General features: G+C 47.7%; 1 protein-coding gene across 1 annotated transcript in view; it reads right to left on the reverse strand.

Moving 5' to 3' along the window:
- Window positions 1–3,390: 3,390 nt before the first annotated feature.
- NUP93 (nucleoporin 93) overlaps window positions 3,391–15,226 on the reverse strand; it is a gene marked incomplete at both ends in the record, with an annotated part of 64,044 nt that continues 52,208 nt past the window's right edge. Inside the window, 12 exons of the mRNA XM_079541224.1 lie at window positions 3,391–3,501; window positions 5,877–6,005; window positions 7,049–7,132; window positions 7,503–7,620; window positions 9,014–9,132; window positions 10,096–10,212; window positions 11,188–11,232; window positions 11,456–11,528; window positions 11,626–11,752; window positions 11,999–12,190; window positions 13,135–13,228; window positions 13,980–14,145. Coding sequence (XP_079397350.1) covers window positions 3,391–3,501; window positions 5,877–6,005; window positions 7,049–7,132; window positions 7,503–7,620; window positions 9,014–9,132; window positions 10,096–10,212; window positions 11,188–11,232; window positions 11,456–11,528; window positions 11,626–11,752; window positions 11,999–12,190; window positions 13,135–13,228; window positions 13,980–14,145 — 1,375 coding nt within the window. The remainder of the gene's footprint in view (window positions 3,502–5,876; window positions 6,006–7,048; window positions 7,133–7,502; window positions 7,621–9,013; window positions 9,133–10,095; window positions 10,213–11,187; window positions 11,233–11,455; window positions 11,529–11,625; window positions 11,753–11,998; window positions 12,191–13,134; window positions 13,229–13,979; window positions 14,146–15,226) is intronic.

A 15,226-nucleotide genomic window follows, 5' to 3' on the forward strand; every position in this document is an offset into this window, starting at 1 on the left:
ACGGCCCCACAGCGCCTGGGGGGATGCGAGTGGCTGGAACCACCCCAAGCCGGTCAGGGGGAAAAAATAGCTGGAGGGGGTATCAAAACTGCTGTTATCAGCATCAGTGGCTGCCAGTGCCCGATCGCGGCACTGATAACGGATTTGAGATTAAGGCCCAAGGACAGAGCTACAGAGAAATGCGGCAGTTTTCCATAACAAATCTGGGTGGGAACTGAATGTTCCCAGGTGGGGGCTGGAGGTGAGCTCAGCACTCTGCTCCTCTGCCCCTTCCCTGCGGCACTGCCCAGCAGATCCCACAAACCACAGCTGCATCACTGCTGAAGGAGCTGAGCTGCGCCGGGAGCTGAACCCAAAGGAGAGGGGAACCCAAAGAAGCCCCAGGGTGGAAAAGACCTCCACCCCAAAAAGGGGGATGGGTGGCTTTCGTGCAGGGCTCAATGTCACACATGCACTTAAATGCGCAACAGATAACATTGTGGAAGACAGCTAACAGGGGAGGTAATAACATTGGAGGGCAACGCTGCAGCCCATTGCAAATTCAGCCCACTCACTTTGTGAGTTAATGGAAAATTTGGGTTGTCCAGCCACTGCCTCTGGTGGCCCTTTGCACTTGCACAAACATTTCAACCTGCTCTCTGGGTCTCGCTCTGCTCCCCACGCACGGTGCGCACGCACAGACACCGTCCTGAGTCCCACCTCGCCCATTCCTGCCACACGGGCACCAGCTTCCACCAACACAGACAGCACCACACTGATGCCTCGAAGCCACAGCTTTATTTTAGAAGCTCATTATCCCATCAGAAAACACAAACTCGTCCCAGACGGCACAGATCAGAGCCTCTCACGAATCAGAGGCCAGGCACAGCAGCAAGATGCTCCGGGAGAGGCATGGAGGCTCCAGGAGGCGGGTGAAGGAAGTGGTATGATGCAACCCTGGTGTAGTGAAATAGCCGGATAGTAGGAAGCGCTTGCCGTCGGCCTGATTCACAACACCAGCTGCAGCAACAATACCCGGCCGTCCCGCGGCGTCGCAGGGGCTGCAGGCAGATGAGGAATGCTCTGTGCCCGTTGTGGCCATTAAACGTGTCAAACCAACCTTAATCCGGTCCGTGGAGCACAGCTCAGTACTCCACAGGGAGACTCTGTTAAAGCCTGTCAAAGCAGAGATCCCTGCAGCCCTCAGGGAAGCTTTAACCGCCCCATTTCCCTTCTCAGAGGCAGCCCAGCACGCTGGGCACTGCTGCCCAGAGTGGGACTGGGACTGAGCACTGCAGGGCAGGACCGAGCCCCCACCTGCAGGGAAGGAACCTGCAAAGAGAAGAGAGATGGTTATCACCGCTCCCACCTTGCTGCACCCCATCCCCCAAATCTGACCTCCATCCCACAAGGGCAGATTGCAGCACACAGACAGCTGAAGGCTTGCAGGCAAAGCGCTGTGGTTTGCTGAAGCCCGGGGTTGTTGGGGACAGACAGCGGTGTGCTTGCTGGCGTGTATTCAGCTCCTGCAGAGGGAAATCAGCAAATGATCCTAAATTCACCTTACACAAAGGGAGCAAAGTCACATCCTCTTCATAACGGGCTGGGAATCACCAGCACTGCCCACTGTGAGGTGGCCAAGCAGCTGCTCACACCAATGGGCCCAAAGGAGCCGGAACCATCAGGGTGAAGAGAGCCCCCAGGAGCAGAGCAGCCTGCGCTCCCAGCCATCACACAGCCCCCCGCTGGGGCATGAATGACAGCAGCTTGGGAGAGGGCACGAGGAAACTCTGCTCACAGCAATTGCATGTAGGAAATTGAGGTTGCTCTCGATGGCCTGACATAAGAAAGGAAGCACTCCTCCCGTCAGAATGGACAGTGGCAATGCCTTCCAATAGGCTGCTCTGAACAACGCATCAATTCTAACATCCCCAAAACCCACAGAAAGCCATGGTGGAGGCTGCCCGCTAACAAAGTCAGGGCAGGAAGGCACTGAGGTTACTGACCCTGCAGCAGAACGCCTGGTGGTCAGACACAGCAGGGAGCAGGAGCAGGCTGCTCTTTCCAGAAGTACAAGTCCTTAAGCATAAAGCTGGAAGGCGTGGGGTGGGGAGAAACAGTGGCATCTGAAAGACCACAAGGTGCCATCTGCAGCAAAGCAGCATACAGCAATCAGCAGTGAGCTCAGTGCGCGGGGAGGAGAGCCAGGTGTCTGCAGCTGGGCTGGGATGTGGAGCTGGAGCATGGGAGGATGGGGTGCTGCAAGTCACCACCTGCACAGACATGAGAAGAAAGCACAGGGCAGTCAGTAGCTAAAGACTCCGATTGCCCACAGCACCCCTGCCCACCCCTCAGCACCTGTGTCTTGCACAGAGCAGTGCTGGGCCTTAACTTGCAGCACGGGTCCCAGGCCTTTGGATCCCTGCGGCTGGTTCCTGGGGCAGCACAGCACAGAGGGGCTTTCCTGGCCTTCAGAACAAAGCATGGAACGCTTCAGCAGCTGCTCAGCCTGGAAGGGCCAGCAGGACTGGCATCACAGCCTTCCTCAAAGGTCATTAGGTGTAAGGCTGGAAATGAGCACGTCAGCGAGCAGCACAGCAGAGCAGGGAACAACGGCAGCCTTTCCAGAAGGGGCCAAGTAGTGCTGCCCCTCCGCTCGGGTCAGGGGCTGCCTGAGGACACACAGCCTGCCAGGAGAAAGGACACACTGCACAACACACTCCTGAGCCTGTCTGGCTTCAGGGCTCCCCACGTCACCGTCCTCCAAGCTGCTTCAACCTTCACTGTGCTGCAGAAATGCCCGGTGCCACACGCAGCCCCCAGCGCCCCCAGCAGCCCCCAGCTGCTCATACGTGTCCTTGGGGGGATGATGGCAAGTTGGCTCTCTGCTTCCCATCCAAAAGTTCATCTAAATTCACGCCACAATAGTTTTGGTAGAAAGGTAGTTAGGAAGTTGGTCAAACATCCCCTAGCGGAGGTTACGCTTACAGCCATACTGAAAAAAAATAAAAATAAAATAATTAATTGTCTCCCACAGTAATGCAGCGTGCAAAGGTTGGAATCGGCTCCCCTGCTTTGTTGCCTGCTCTGTGACCAGAAGTGCACGCGCTCTCATATCCCAGCAACACGGAGTGAGGGCAGGACAGCAGTGCAGGGGGCTGCAGAACCGACTTTTCTCCATACTTACTCTCTGAGAATGATTTTCTAAAGATAAACCAATTTTTTTTTTTTAAATGAACAAACACATAAAAACACAAAAGAACAGCAAAAATGAAAATATCAAAAAACAAATAGAAATCAAAGAAATTTATTTCCATCAACGAAAATACAGAATACAAAAGGGCTCTGGTCCCAGCCCCAGATGCACTACCAACAGGCCCGGCTGCTGAGCCCTGAGCCAAAGCTTCTCTGCTAGTTCATAAGGACCTCCATCTGCACCAGTCTTGCATTCGTGTCTCCAGATGTTCTGTAAGGGATCATTCCAGCAAATGTGATCAGTGCACGAGCTTGAGATCGCAGTTGCTGCAAGACAGAAAAACAAAGAAGTTCAATACCTACAAATGCCACAGCCCAATGGAGGGGAGGTAGGAATCCTTTTTTCTTTGTCTCTGTCTCATCTGTCTGGTTAAGGGAGGACGAATATCTGGAGCTGCAAAGCGGCCCAAGGGCTGAAAGCACCCAGCACAGGTTACAGGACTGAGTTACCAACCTTAACACAAACGGATTGCCTGATTCACAAGGCTGCTGAGAAATCACTCTTTTAGTTTCAGTGATGGCCAACATTTCTCTGCTGTTGTTTCCTCTGCTCACAGAGGTCGTGTCACCTCTAACCTGCTGCCTTCCAGAGGACATCGAAACAAGTGGCAGATGAAGACAGCACGGCAAGTTGCCTGGTTCCCAATTAAAGATTAAGAGGCAAAACCTCTAACTGTGACTGACAGGGCTCAGGAGCAGCATGAATTACAGTTCTCTCTGCCTTTATGGTAGCAATGATATTGGAGGCAATCTATTTTTAAAAATCAAAGCACCACGATGAGTTGCAGGCAGTAGCACTTGGGGAAGAAAGAACGGAGGTTTGCAGAGGTTAAGAGCGGCCTGGAGGTCTCAGTGTTCTATTGGCTGTAATTAGTTAATGAATGTAAAAGTCACTTGTGATTTAAAATCACTATAAATAAACGAATTCCATTCCTTTCATGACCTAATTCTGCCAGCCAGACGATGCCCTTGGAGAGCTGCTCACCCAGTGGGGTCAGGGTGTGGGGCACATGGTGCTGCCATCACGCCCTGGGTGCCAGCGCTGCAGCCTGCGCTGCTGCAACCTCTACCTGAGATCTGACAACACGCATCAGGCCAAGAGAGACAGGGCTTTGCCCTCTCATTCCCAAAGCCAATTAGTGTGTGTGTGTAAATATATACATAATCAAAGGACTCGAAACACAGCCTAGGCAATTTCTCTGTGAAATAAAGAAAATGCATGCAAACCCAGCTCTGACTCCAAACCCAACGGTTTCTAAGTACAGCACATTTCATCCTTGGGATGGAATAGGAAATGTTTTTGCAGAGGGGCTCTGGAGATGCCATTTCTCTCCACATTGGAAGTGCCCTCATTTCTTCCCACTCCAAAACCCCCAAGCTGTTTTCCAAGCAAGGGAACTGGGCCAACCTAGACTCCTTGCTCCCACACAGGGTAAGAAACCAAGGGAACGTGCTTTACTTCCTACCCTATCTTCCGTGTTCCCTTCTGGCTGGACAATCACAGCTCTGAGCACAGGACGCCGGGCTGGATGTGGCTCTGGGCAGCCTAATCTGGTGGCTGGCGACCCTGCACATAGCAGGGGGTTGAAACCAGATGATCTTTATGGTCTTTTTCAACCATTCTATGACTCTATGATTCACAGAGGCAGCTGGCCTGCATCCCCCTGAGTTAAGCAAAGAGGGAACCCTGTGCCCTCTGCTCCCCTGTGCCCCACGGCTGGGAGTTTCCCACCAGCAGCACTGAGAAATGCTACTTTCATTCATATTGGAATGTACAGATGAAAGGCACTTTCACAGATGACAAGCCTGGAATATAGCTGGATGAGGCCCTGGTCTCATCACCAAGCAGGAGCTGAGATTTATTTCCTCACCTGTAAGCCAGGTTGAGTGCTTCAGCCTTGGTTGTCAAGCACCTGTGGCAGCTCTAAGGTGGTAAGAACTACAAGACCAGAGCCCATAACAGCTACACCGAGCACACTTCTGCTTAACAGAGCGCTGACAAACCTGTCTGCGTCCCGTCAGATGTTATAAATGATCCCTTTTCGTGCCTCCCACCAGCAGGTGGGGGAAAAGCTTCAGCACCAAGTGTGGCAGTTCAGTCAAACCCACCTTGGTCAGCACTGAAACCAGGCAGCCAGACCAAGCACCACAGTGCCCAAAAGCTGTATGGTTCTGTCTGCCCACGTCTCTATGGAAGCCAGCCAAGCAGAGGAATGAAGTGCCTTTCCCAAGAAATAACTTTTGCATGAAGAAGAGGCCAAAATGAAAGAGGTGGAAATTGGGTTTTTGACAGTAGTCCAGCTGTTAAGGCAACAACACCAACTGTCCTAGAAACACAGCACTGCTCACATCTGCTAACAACTGCAGAGCCCTCGAGGAAGGTGACTGCTTATTTCTTCTGGCCAGGAGGTGGGGGTATACTGTAACACATTTTCAAGACATTTAGAACAATATCCCTTCTTTCTACATAGGTGAAGTTACAAGAGACTTGTCTCAGGGCGAGTAACTGAAAAAGCCCTCTGTCTGAGAGCAAAGACAGGCAGAGACACCCAGTTAAAGCCCAATTCTTTGAAAGACAGGGAAAAAGGAATTGGGAAAACTTGCTGACAGTGAGGGTTACGTATTGTCTTATATTATCTTACCGAATCTCTGTCCTCTATCACCCGCTGGGGCCTGGCAGGAGTGGCAGGACTCGTGCCTTTCATCCGCTTGTACTGGGTGAATAAAATATTCATGGTTGCAAGCAGTACCTCAGATAGATTGTGCCTGATCTGCACAAAGGGGGAGAAAGAAAAGATGTGTTGCAAAAAAAAAAAAAAAAAGCAGGTTGACAGAATCGTTAGCTTTGCTCACTAACATCAGGAAACCCAGAGAGCTACAACTGACACCCGGCCCAGCAACGGCTGTGTATGAATGGCTTCCCCTGGCAGCAGCACGGCCCTGGGACACACATGCAGAACAGCTACGCCTTCAAGTTTGAAACAAAAGTGCATATGGAACCTGAAGCAGCAGCAGAACATCCCAAAGACCCACACATAAACAAGTGTTGTCTAAAAGAAGGGCTGCCTTCCAGTAAAAACAGTCCACAAGCAGCAATGGACTCCCACTCAGGTGGTAAAAGAACACTCAGAACAGTACAGGTGAAAGGCTTTGTTTTCTGGTAAATAATCAAGGAAACGTAACGTTGAGATAAGAAAAAACACCACGGTGCCATCAGCAGCCCTAAGAAGAGAATTCCCAAGGTTTCCAGCAGCACACTGCACAGCCAAAGGACTGCAGCCTCCCAGAAAGCACGTCTTGCTCACAGTCACCAGTACTGCACTCATTGCTACACACAAGCAAACCAAAAGAGCTGACAGCAAGCCTTTACTTTGCACAGTTGCTCTCTCTTAGGCTGCTGCTGATTTGCCTGGCACTCTCCAATTCATTTCCCAGATGAGAGTAGTTTGTAGCAGAGCTTCTCTCAATTTAGCGTGATGCACAATAAATCAGATTTGGAGAGCAGAGGCAGTCCTCAGCATCAGAACACAGGTGCTGTACTACAGAGGTGAATCTAACTCAGCAAGTTCAGAACAAGTCAGATCTGCAGGCTCCTTCTGCAAAGCGGAGATAAGATTTCTGAGCACGAATTGCAGTGCTCCAAAAAGCAGCATTACGAGAAAAGAGCTGCGAGCCAAGAGTCTATTGCATGAATGCAAAATAATTCCCTCCTACTTCCCTTTCAAGAATAAGAATTATGAGATTATGAGGTTTTAAGATACTTTCAACAAGGGAGAAGGGTTCTGGGAGCTAAAAAACAAGAGGCATTACTTACTTCATCACTGAAATTCCTGAAGGCAGCAACTCTCTCCTCCACGCAATCCTGGCTAAGAGGTACAAGCTTCAGGCGCTCGATGATCTTCAAAAGGAGAAGCACGAACAGGCAGGTAATCAATGCTCTGTGCACTATATACCATTAAAGCACCCTTCTGAAGCCTTAACGAAACGCTGCCAATTCCATTCAAGAGGAATCATTTCAGTGTTACTTATTGGTTTATCTCCACACTTGGCTCAGTGGGAGAAATCATTTGCTCGAGGACTACAAAACACCTCCAGAAAGATCTCCCTGATCGGTAAACAACAAGAAATACACTTCTAAATTCCCACAGCATTGCAGCACCCTCTAACTCATTAAATGCAAGTTTTTATTTTAAGTGACGTTGCGAGACATCCTGGGCTTTCAAGGGCGTTAGTAAGGCTGCACTTCAAACAGAACTCTTTAAACTTACATCAAAGGCCCTGTCAATGTGACCGGCGTGATACTCATCAAAAAACGTGATTAAGTCTAGCAGAAGGTAGAACGTGGAGTCGATGGATTTCTTTGCACTGATCCCCTGAGCTTTGTACCTGAAAGAAATTATCGCACAATTTTATTGAGCCAAGAGAAGCACGCAGAAGCATGCACGGGCAACTCTTGGAAGAGAGACATCAAGCACAAGGACAGAAGGCATCCAACAAAGGACAGCTTTCGCTTTCCTTAACCGGGAGGCAGAATTTTACAGTTTTTGTCTTTTCTTAAACAATAATTTTATCCACTCTTAAATTTCCATCCAATCCCAATTTTGCTTCATTTTAAACACTTACACTTCTCATATTCATGCAGAAAACTGCGACACGCACTGGGGGCAAATGCAGTAGAAGCCTGTCTAACAGAGTGCTTCACAGCAAACAGCTCCCCAGCACAGCTGCGTGCTCCAGGCAAGAAGTTAAGGAACGGATTGAAAGCTGTGTCCTCTCCCTAGTTTACACTTGCCAGAAGGTGACTTAAAGCTCAAATTCAGACCACAGGTTTGATTTTCCCTCACGTCTGCTGGGGTTGAGGCTCTCACTAAGCCAACGTGGCAGCCTCCCTCAATGAAGGAGCAGCTGAAGGAGGGACTGGCAAATGTCACCTGTCAGAAAAAGCAAAGCACGGGCCTCTGACAGAAATCAATACCTTTTCTCATATCCACCTGCCCTGCCTGGGAACTGCAAGCTTGCCTGGTTTATTTTTATTCATCAGAACACTTCAGGAAACGCAGCAAGACATTTCTCCCAGGTACCCAGATTCTGCCCTAGTAAAATACCAGAATTGTCCACGGCAATCACTGTGACAAGAGGCATCAAAAGAAGATGATTAAACAAGTCCCAAAGCTATTTTGCAATTTCTACCTTTCAGAGCAGCTTATTATTCCTACCTCGTGGCTGCTAATGAATCTTGAGCGCTGCCATCTCTCAGGCATGTGCCCCAATTAACACACTGACACTGCAGTGATATTCCTTTTGGTCTTTTGCACCTCTTTCTTTTTTAAGCACCTCGCTGCACGACCCAAGTTACAGCTTGTGGAAACATAACCCATTTTATTCAGTGCTCCTTAATAGACTGCCTCCCAGCTGGTAATCGTGCAAATCTCCTGATCCACCTACAGGAAAAAGCTTCTTGCCACATCTACCTGGCGTGCCACTGGAAATAACCTTTCTGGCTTCAGCACTTCAAGCACTGACCTTTTTGTTGTCTTCCAAGATCAGGCTGGACGGCCTCCCGAGCAGCCTGACCTGGTGGGTGGCACCTAACCCATGGCACAGAATTGGAACTGAATGGTCCCTTGCCAAGGTCCTCAGCCACCCTGTGATTCTACGATTCCTGAATACATTGCTGCAGATGCAACAGTCCAGCAGCAGAAACAGAACCAGATGCTAACACCTGCTGAGCCGATGGAGCTGTCAGCTGACCCAGGTCAGGTCCTGCCCCATGTCCTACCTCTCAGCAATGGAATGGGCCATGTTCTTCAGCCGCTCCTTGTTGGACTGGGGCGTACTGATCTGGGGCACAACGGGACTGAGGAGTTTGTTCATCAGCTCCAGGACTTTGTCAGGGTTCTGTTGACATAAAGGTTATACACAATTGAAAGCAGCATGACAAGACTTCAAAGTCACAGTAAAAGCAGGAAGGTTTTACCCAATGACGCACAGTGCAACCTCAGAAATGCCTCCCTCCCCCAGGCAGCATCACTTCAGCTGTAAGCAGCATAATACTGTTAGCTCATGCTGAAAAAAGAATCACGCAGCATTTCACTTTTCTCTAAGACAATGGCCACTGCTGTAACCCCCTTTCCTCAAATATGTTTCAAAAGGAAATGAGTACTCATGGTAAAGCCCAGCTGTAGGGTGACTTCACTGCAATCTTCCAGTACCTAAAGAAAGCCTACAAACAGGAGGGGAGGCAACTCTGTGAAAGGGGAGATAACAGCAGGACAAGGGGAAATGGTTTGAAGTTGAGGGAGGGAAGATTTAGGGTGGATATCGGGGGAAGCTCTTTATTGTGAGAGTAATGAGGTGCTGGAACAGCTGCCAGAGAGGCTGTGATGCCCGGTCCATCCCTGGAGGTGTTCAAGGCCAGGCTGGATGGGGCCCTGGGCAGCCTGGGCTGCTATGAAATGTGGAGGTTGGTGGCCCTGCCTGTGGCAGGGGGCGTCCTTGAGATCCATTCCAACCCAAGCCATTCTATGACTATTTCAGAGTTCAGTATCAATTACATTGGAAAAGCACACTCCAGTAAACAACATCACTGGCCAGGATAACATCACACAAGGGGCAATCACCTCAGAAGTTGACTTTGATCAAGAGCTTGGGATGTCTCAGATCAGAACGAGATGGATAGCAAACTATCCAGGTTAACTCACCGAAGCCCTCTACAAGCAGCCAAAGCCTCTGCTCCAAACTGCGGAAACAATCTACTGGAATAAAGTAAATCACTAAGATCCCACCTGATCACAAGGAACACGCTTAAAAAACCCCAGGGAAGCAGGTACTGATTTAAGGCAACACACTGGAGATATTTACCTTTGCAAGGTCATATAGTTTTGCTGCTTCTTCAAACAATCCTTTATTTTCTGCTGCAGAAGCCACTTTGTTAATAATAGGTTTTGTGTCACTATTAAACTTGTCTATCACTCCAGGCTATAGAGACGAGATAAAAAAAAATGAAAGAGAAATCAGAATGCTTAACATTCCTTAACGTTCAGTCCAGGCAATGAATATTTTACATGTTGGATTACGATGAGCATTTCCATGGGAACACAGAAAAGAGCCATGTTAAAAATACAAAGAGCTCTTGAGAGAGACTTTCTCTAAAATGGAATCAGCACCAATACATCTGCAGCTCCTAATTCATCCAAAATGACACAGGCAATGGGACAAATCCAAAACCATTTTCATTTGCTGACGGTGTGTGTTACAGAGCAGAAGAACACAGGGATGATTTCCACATGTTACACGCCAGGTTCTCCAGGGATGTCATGGGTGTGTGCTGGCTTGACAGCTGGCAAGTTAGACTGGACACTGGCAAAGGCCTCTCACAAGAGTTTCAAAGGAAACAGTAAACATAAAGAGAATAAAAAAGAGGAAAAGGCAAGGATACCTAGAAAGCACTTTCCTGCAGTAAGGGATGTAAAAAAAAATATCTGCTTGCTTATATAATCTTCTGCTTTAAAACTAAAACTGCTAGAGTCTGGTTTCATACCAAAGGAATACAAGAACACATTTTAAAAAGCTGACTACATTCAAACTAACAGGGTTCATCATTAATCTAAAAACTATCTTGCAAAGAACATGAAAAAGAATTGGTGGGGATCACTGAGTTAACCTGCTCTCAGGGGTGCAATGCCACGGCTTTGAAACCAACAGAGGAAATCTGCACTTCACTGGAGCAACCCAATGAGACCTGTGTCTACAGTTACAGCCTCTGCCACAGGGATACACCTCGTGCTTCCTGACCTGCATCCTGCAGGATCTGATACTTGAAAATACAGCATTTATCCAACACAGCAATCATTTGGGCTGATGAAGAACAAAGAAAAGCTAGATAATCTCAGCGCTCCGTTGGAATTCACGTGCAATTTGTAGTTCTTAGTATGAAAGCAATTATCAGCTCACCTTCCGACTGCCATCGTTCTCCAGCTTTCCAAGAATCATATCAAACTATATCCATGTAGATGTCAAGCAGGAAAAAGGGAGACAAAAGCAGAGAGATGAACTGAGCATATTTCACAACATATTTACTGAGTACAAATGCGGTGATGAAAAACAGTGAATGGAAAACAGCAATTGATATCAACATTACAATTTGTACATAAGCAATACAGAAAAAGACTCAATTAATTATCTTGTACGTACTATCACCGGGAGGAGAGCACAAACATACCTCTCTGCTTTCAATTACTAATTCACTAACACAGCGCAAGAACATGTTCTCTCCTTGGCTGTCTTTCTCGTTCCTACAAAAGAAGAGGGAGGAGGAGGGCTCTGTTTACAAGGACTTCCCAGGCCAGCAGCAATGCGGTAAAACATTTAGAGAGACACACGGGCTCCTACCTGAGAAAGTAGAAGTACTGCAGAGCCTCTCTTGGATCCGTGGACTCGAATTTACGGGTGTAGAGCATCAAAAGCCGCACGAAGTTCAGACGCCTCATGCCAGGGGGGTCACCAACCTCATGGCTTACTGCAACGTCAGAAGCAATGCTACTGGAGTAACTAATGCCAGGAGATGTCGCGCTCCTTCTCAAACTGAGGAGGAGTTTGAGCTTCTTCTCAAACTAGTCAGAATCACAGTCCAGAGCTCTGGTGAATACAGAGTTTGTAGGACGCTGTGCTGCTCAACGCTGCCTGTCTGGCCAGTTACATAGAGCTGCAGTGGTACCATCAGGACCCAGAAAACATTCCCTTAACAGAAACGTGCAGCACTTACATAACTGTGCGCTCTGCCCAGAAGATTTCAGGAGCAATTTCAACTCAAACAGGACCAAAGCAACATGAACAGCATGACAACGCAGGCGCTCCGTCCGGAACAGGAAAGCGATCGCAGCTTCAAACTGTGCTGTCAAGAACAATACTTGGAAGTAGAGGAAAGGCTGCTGGTTCACTGCAAAGTGGGATTCACCTGAGAAAACAAACACATACACACTGAGAGCTGGTGAATAAGGCTTTGCTCTCAGAGATCACCGACAGCAAACACCTCTTGTCGCGACGCACGAGGATTCAGTGCCAACAGAAATGAACACACCAGGCAAAGCTGAATCCCAGTCACACAACAGCCTATCTGCAACTGACTGCAAGTACACCCTGACAGATCACACCACAAAGGCATATTCAGAAAGGGAAAGAGCAGTTACTAAGAAAATTTCCTGTGTTTTTTTCAGACTGCAATAGATTCTCTAATAGCCACAGCTCTCATCTCCACTTCTATGCCAAGTGAAATCTCCAAACAACATTAGAGATCTGCCATTTTCTTACTCGCCAGTATTAGCTTATTGTGCTTACTTTCTTCTCAGTTGCATCTGGACACAAGTCATGCTGCAAACTACAGAGCTGTAGAGAATCACTTTCTGCATGTGTCTTTGATGGCCTAACTGACCTAATTTTGATCAACTGAAAGATGATGAACGACAATACTCTCCTGGGCCACAGATGAACTTTCAAAAAAAGGTAAAGAATGGTGACTTGGGCCCTCTGCAAACTACAAACAATAATTTAAGGGAAACAATGAGTATAAGAGAAAAGCCTTAGAAATACATGCCCTCATTAGGGTGCCCTTTTCTATTCTGTATTCCAATACCTTCTGTATTCCAAAGCCTCACTAGAAAGACCTCAAAATACATACGGTGAACAAAAACAATCCATCATGTATCATGGATATAGTCCAAATAACATTAGCATTGTTCATCTGTGAATATTCACTCTCTGGACTGCTGAGAACACACGGAATTCATCCACCACGAGTTGCCACAGGTGTTATGTGGAGCCCAGGCTTTGCATAATAACAACTGCAAAGTGCCCTCCTCAGCAAAGCAGAACCCAGCAGCAGCTCCCTTTGTGGCTTCTTACCATAGTCCTCCAGCAGCTGCTTCTGGAACTGTGACAATGTCAATCGGTCTTGTGAAGAGCTGGCACCGTCGTCATCGAAACACACCTGGTTCAGCTAAAGAAAAAAACAGCTCAGATGTTTCAACTTGCCTTTGCACAAGGGATGTGCTCAGAAGATATTCATTCCATCTGAAGCCGTGTTAAGATCTGACCAACTAACAAACTACAGCTCACCATGGCAGGTTCACCCACAAAGACCTCCAAAGCAATGGCAGCAGAAACACACAGGGAACTCAATGATCCTTCTGCATCTGTAGATGCCATCAAACTTGACTACTGGGACTCAGAACACCCAGAAGGTGATAAACATAATTACAATCTCTTTATTTTTTGACCAGTCTTAAATATACCACTTTATTCCCTCTGTTTGACAGGTGCTGACCAGCACTTATCAAGCATCTGAAGCTGTAAAAACCATCTGCTGGAGAAAGTGACTTCTTCCTGTCAACTGACACCAACATTTGAGCCAGAAAGAAAAATGCCCAAAGCACTCTTGTTGTAGCAAGCTAAAACTTCTAGTAAAAACTGCTGACAAAGATTGGTGTGAAGTAAAGAACGTGACCCTGCCACAAAAGCTGTGTCCCCAAAATCACACTCAGTAGGACAGAGGACAAGAGGAGCCCAGGAACCCATTTCCCAGCCTTTCACAATCTGCAAGGCCAAGTCATGAGCATCTCTGCAAAGCACGGCTGCGCTGCTGCAGAACACTGGCCCTAGTGGCAGGGAGGTCAGCAGAGCTGAGATGCAACACATTTAGACTTGTTCTTAAAGCAAACAAACCCAAACGAGCCAAACACCCACATCACCTTCAGCCAAAGATAATCCTCTGTCGTGTCAGCAACTTCACTCTGGTTATCTGTAATGTCACAGCGGCCAATGATGCAATAAACAGCCCTCTTGTATGGGTCAGTGTTGTTCCTCAGAGCCCGTCTGTAATGGAGACGAAGCTTATTTTCTGTGGCAATGGATAACCTAAGGGAAAAAAATGAAGGAAAAATGTCAGGGATTCAGGAACAGACATGAACCCATCATCATATGAGGAAACAGAAATCAACATACAGTGGTGCATAGCCACAGCAATGGCATACCTGAAGATGTTTCTTGCGTTATTATAATCACATGTTAATCTAGAAGTATAATTAAAACTATGAGGATCATCTTCAATTGCCCGCTGCTGCAGGAAAAGTCAGAGCACAACCTCTTTTGGAGGGTGCTTATATCGTGGTAGGTGAGATAATGAATGGCACTGTGCAATGTCATGATTTCAGAGAGCACAGTGCCTTTGGAACCCTTTGGGTTAATACACACCACTCGAGTGAGCAGTTTCTTGTGCCAGGCAGCCCTTTATGAGAGAGGCTTCAGCATTAAGTAGTGTCATATTGTTCTTTGCCATGCTATTTTCTGTATCCTCTCATGAAGGATTTTACAGAATTGAATCAATAAAGTGCTCTCTAGACTACGATGTCTGTCAGTCTGGAGGCAGAGTACATCTTCATAGCCGTAACAAAAACAAAATAAATCAATTACAGTGCATCTTATGAAAGCGTTTGTGATGAAAACGACACTGCCTGCACTGAGGTTGCTCAGACATATGGTGAGCACTCCCAGACGCTCACTAGGAACTAGATTAATTTATACACCAAGGTCTAGTCAGTGAATGCCTTTTTTTTTTCCCCTGAGTTCTGCTTTGAGATGCACAAACCAGTATGTTTGTGCCCACATCTCCATACCTGGAAACCCCACTTCAGTCAGTGCCTCAGAGCACTGCCATCCCCTGGATGCAGAGCAGTCACTGCCTTTGGGTACACATGGGCTCTAAGTGCCACCAGGCATCACTGCTCAGCAACAGACCACACTCATTGCAGGGCAGCAGGGCTAAATGACCCTTCCAACTCAAATGGTTCTACAACGGTTCTGTGTGTTTATTTGAAATGCTCTGCAAGTGGGAAGATAAACAAGATAACCTAAAACACCACAGCAGAGTTCAGAGCACATCCTAAGATGCACTAACTCAACAGCCTGCAACCAAATAATGAGTATTTTGGCCAGTGGA

The sequence above is a fragment of the Tetrao urogallus genome, assembly GCF_951394365.1.
Source record: "Tetrao urogallus genome assembly, chromosome: 12".
Lineage (NCBI taxonomy): Eukaryota > Metazoa > Chordata > Aves > Galliformes > Phasianidae > Tetrao > Tetrao urogallus.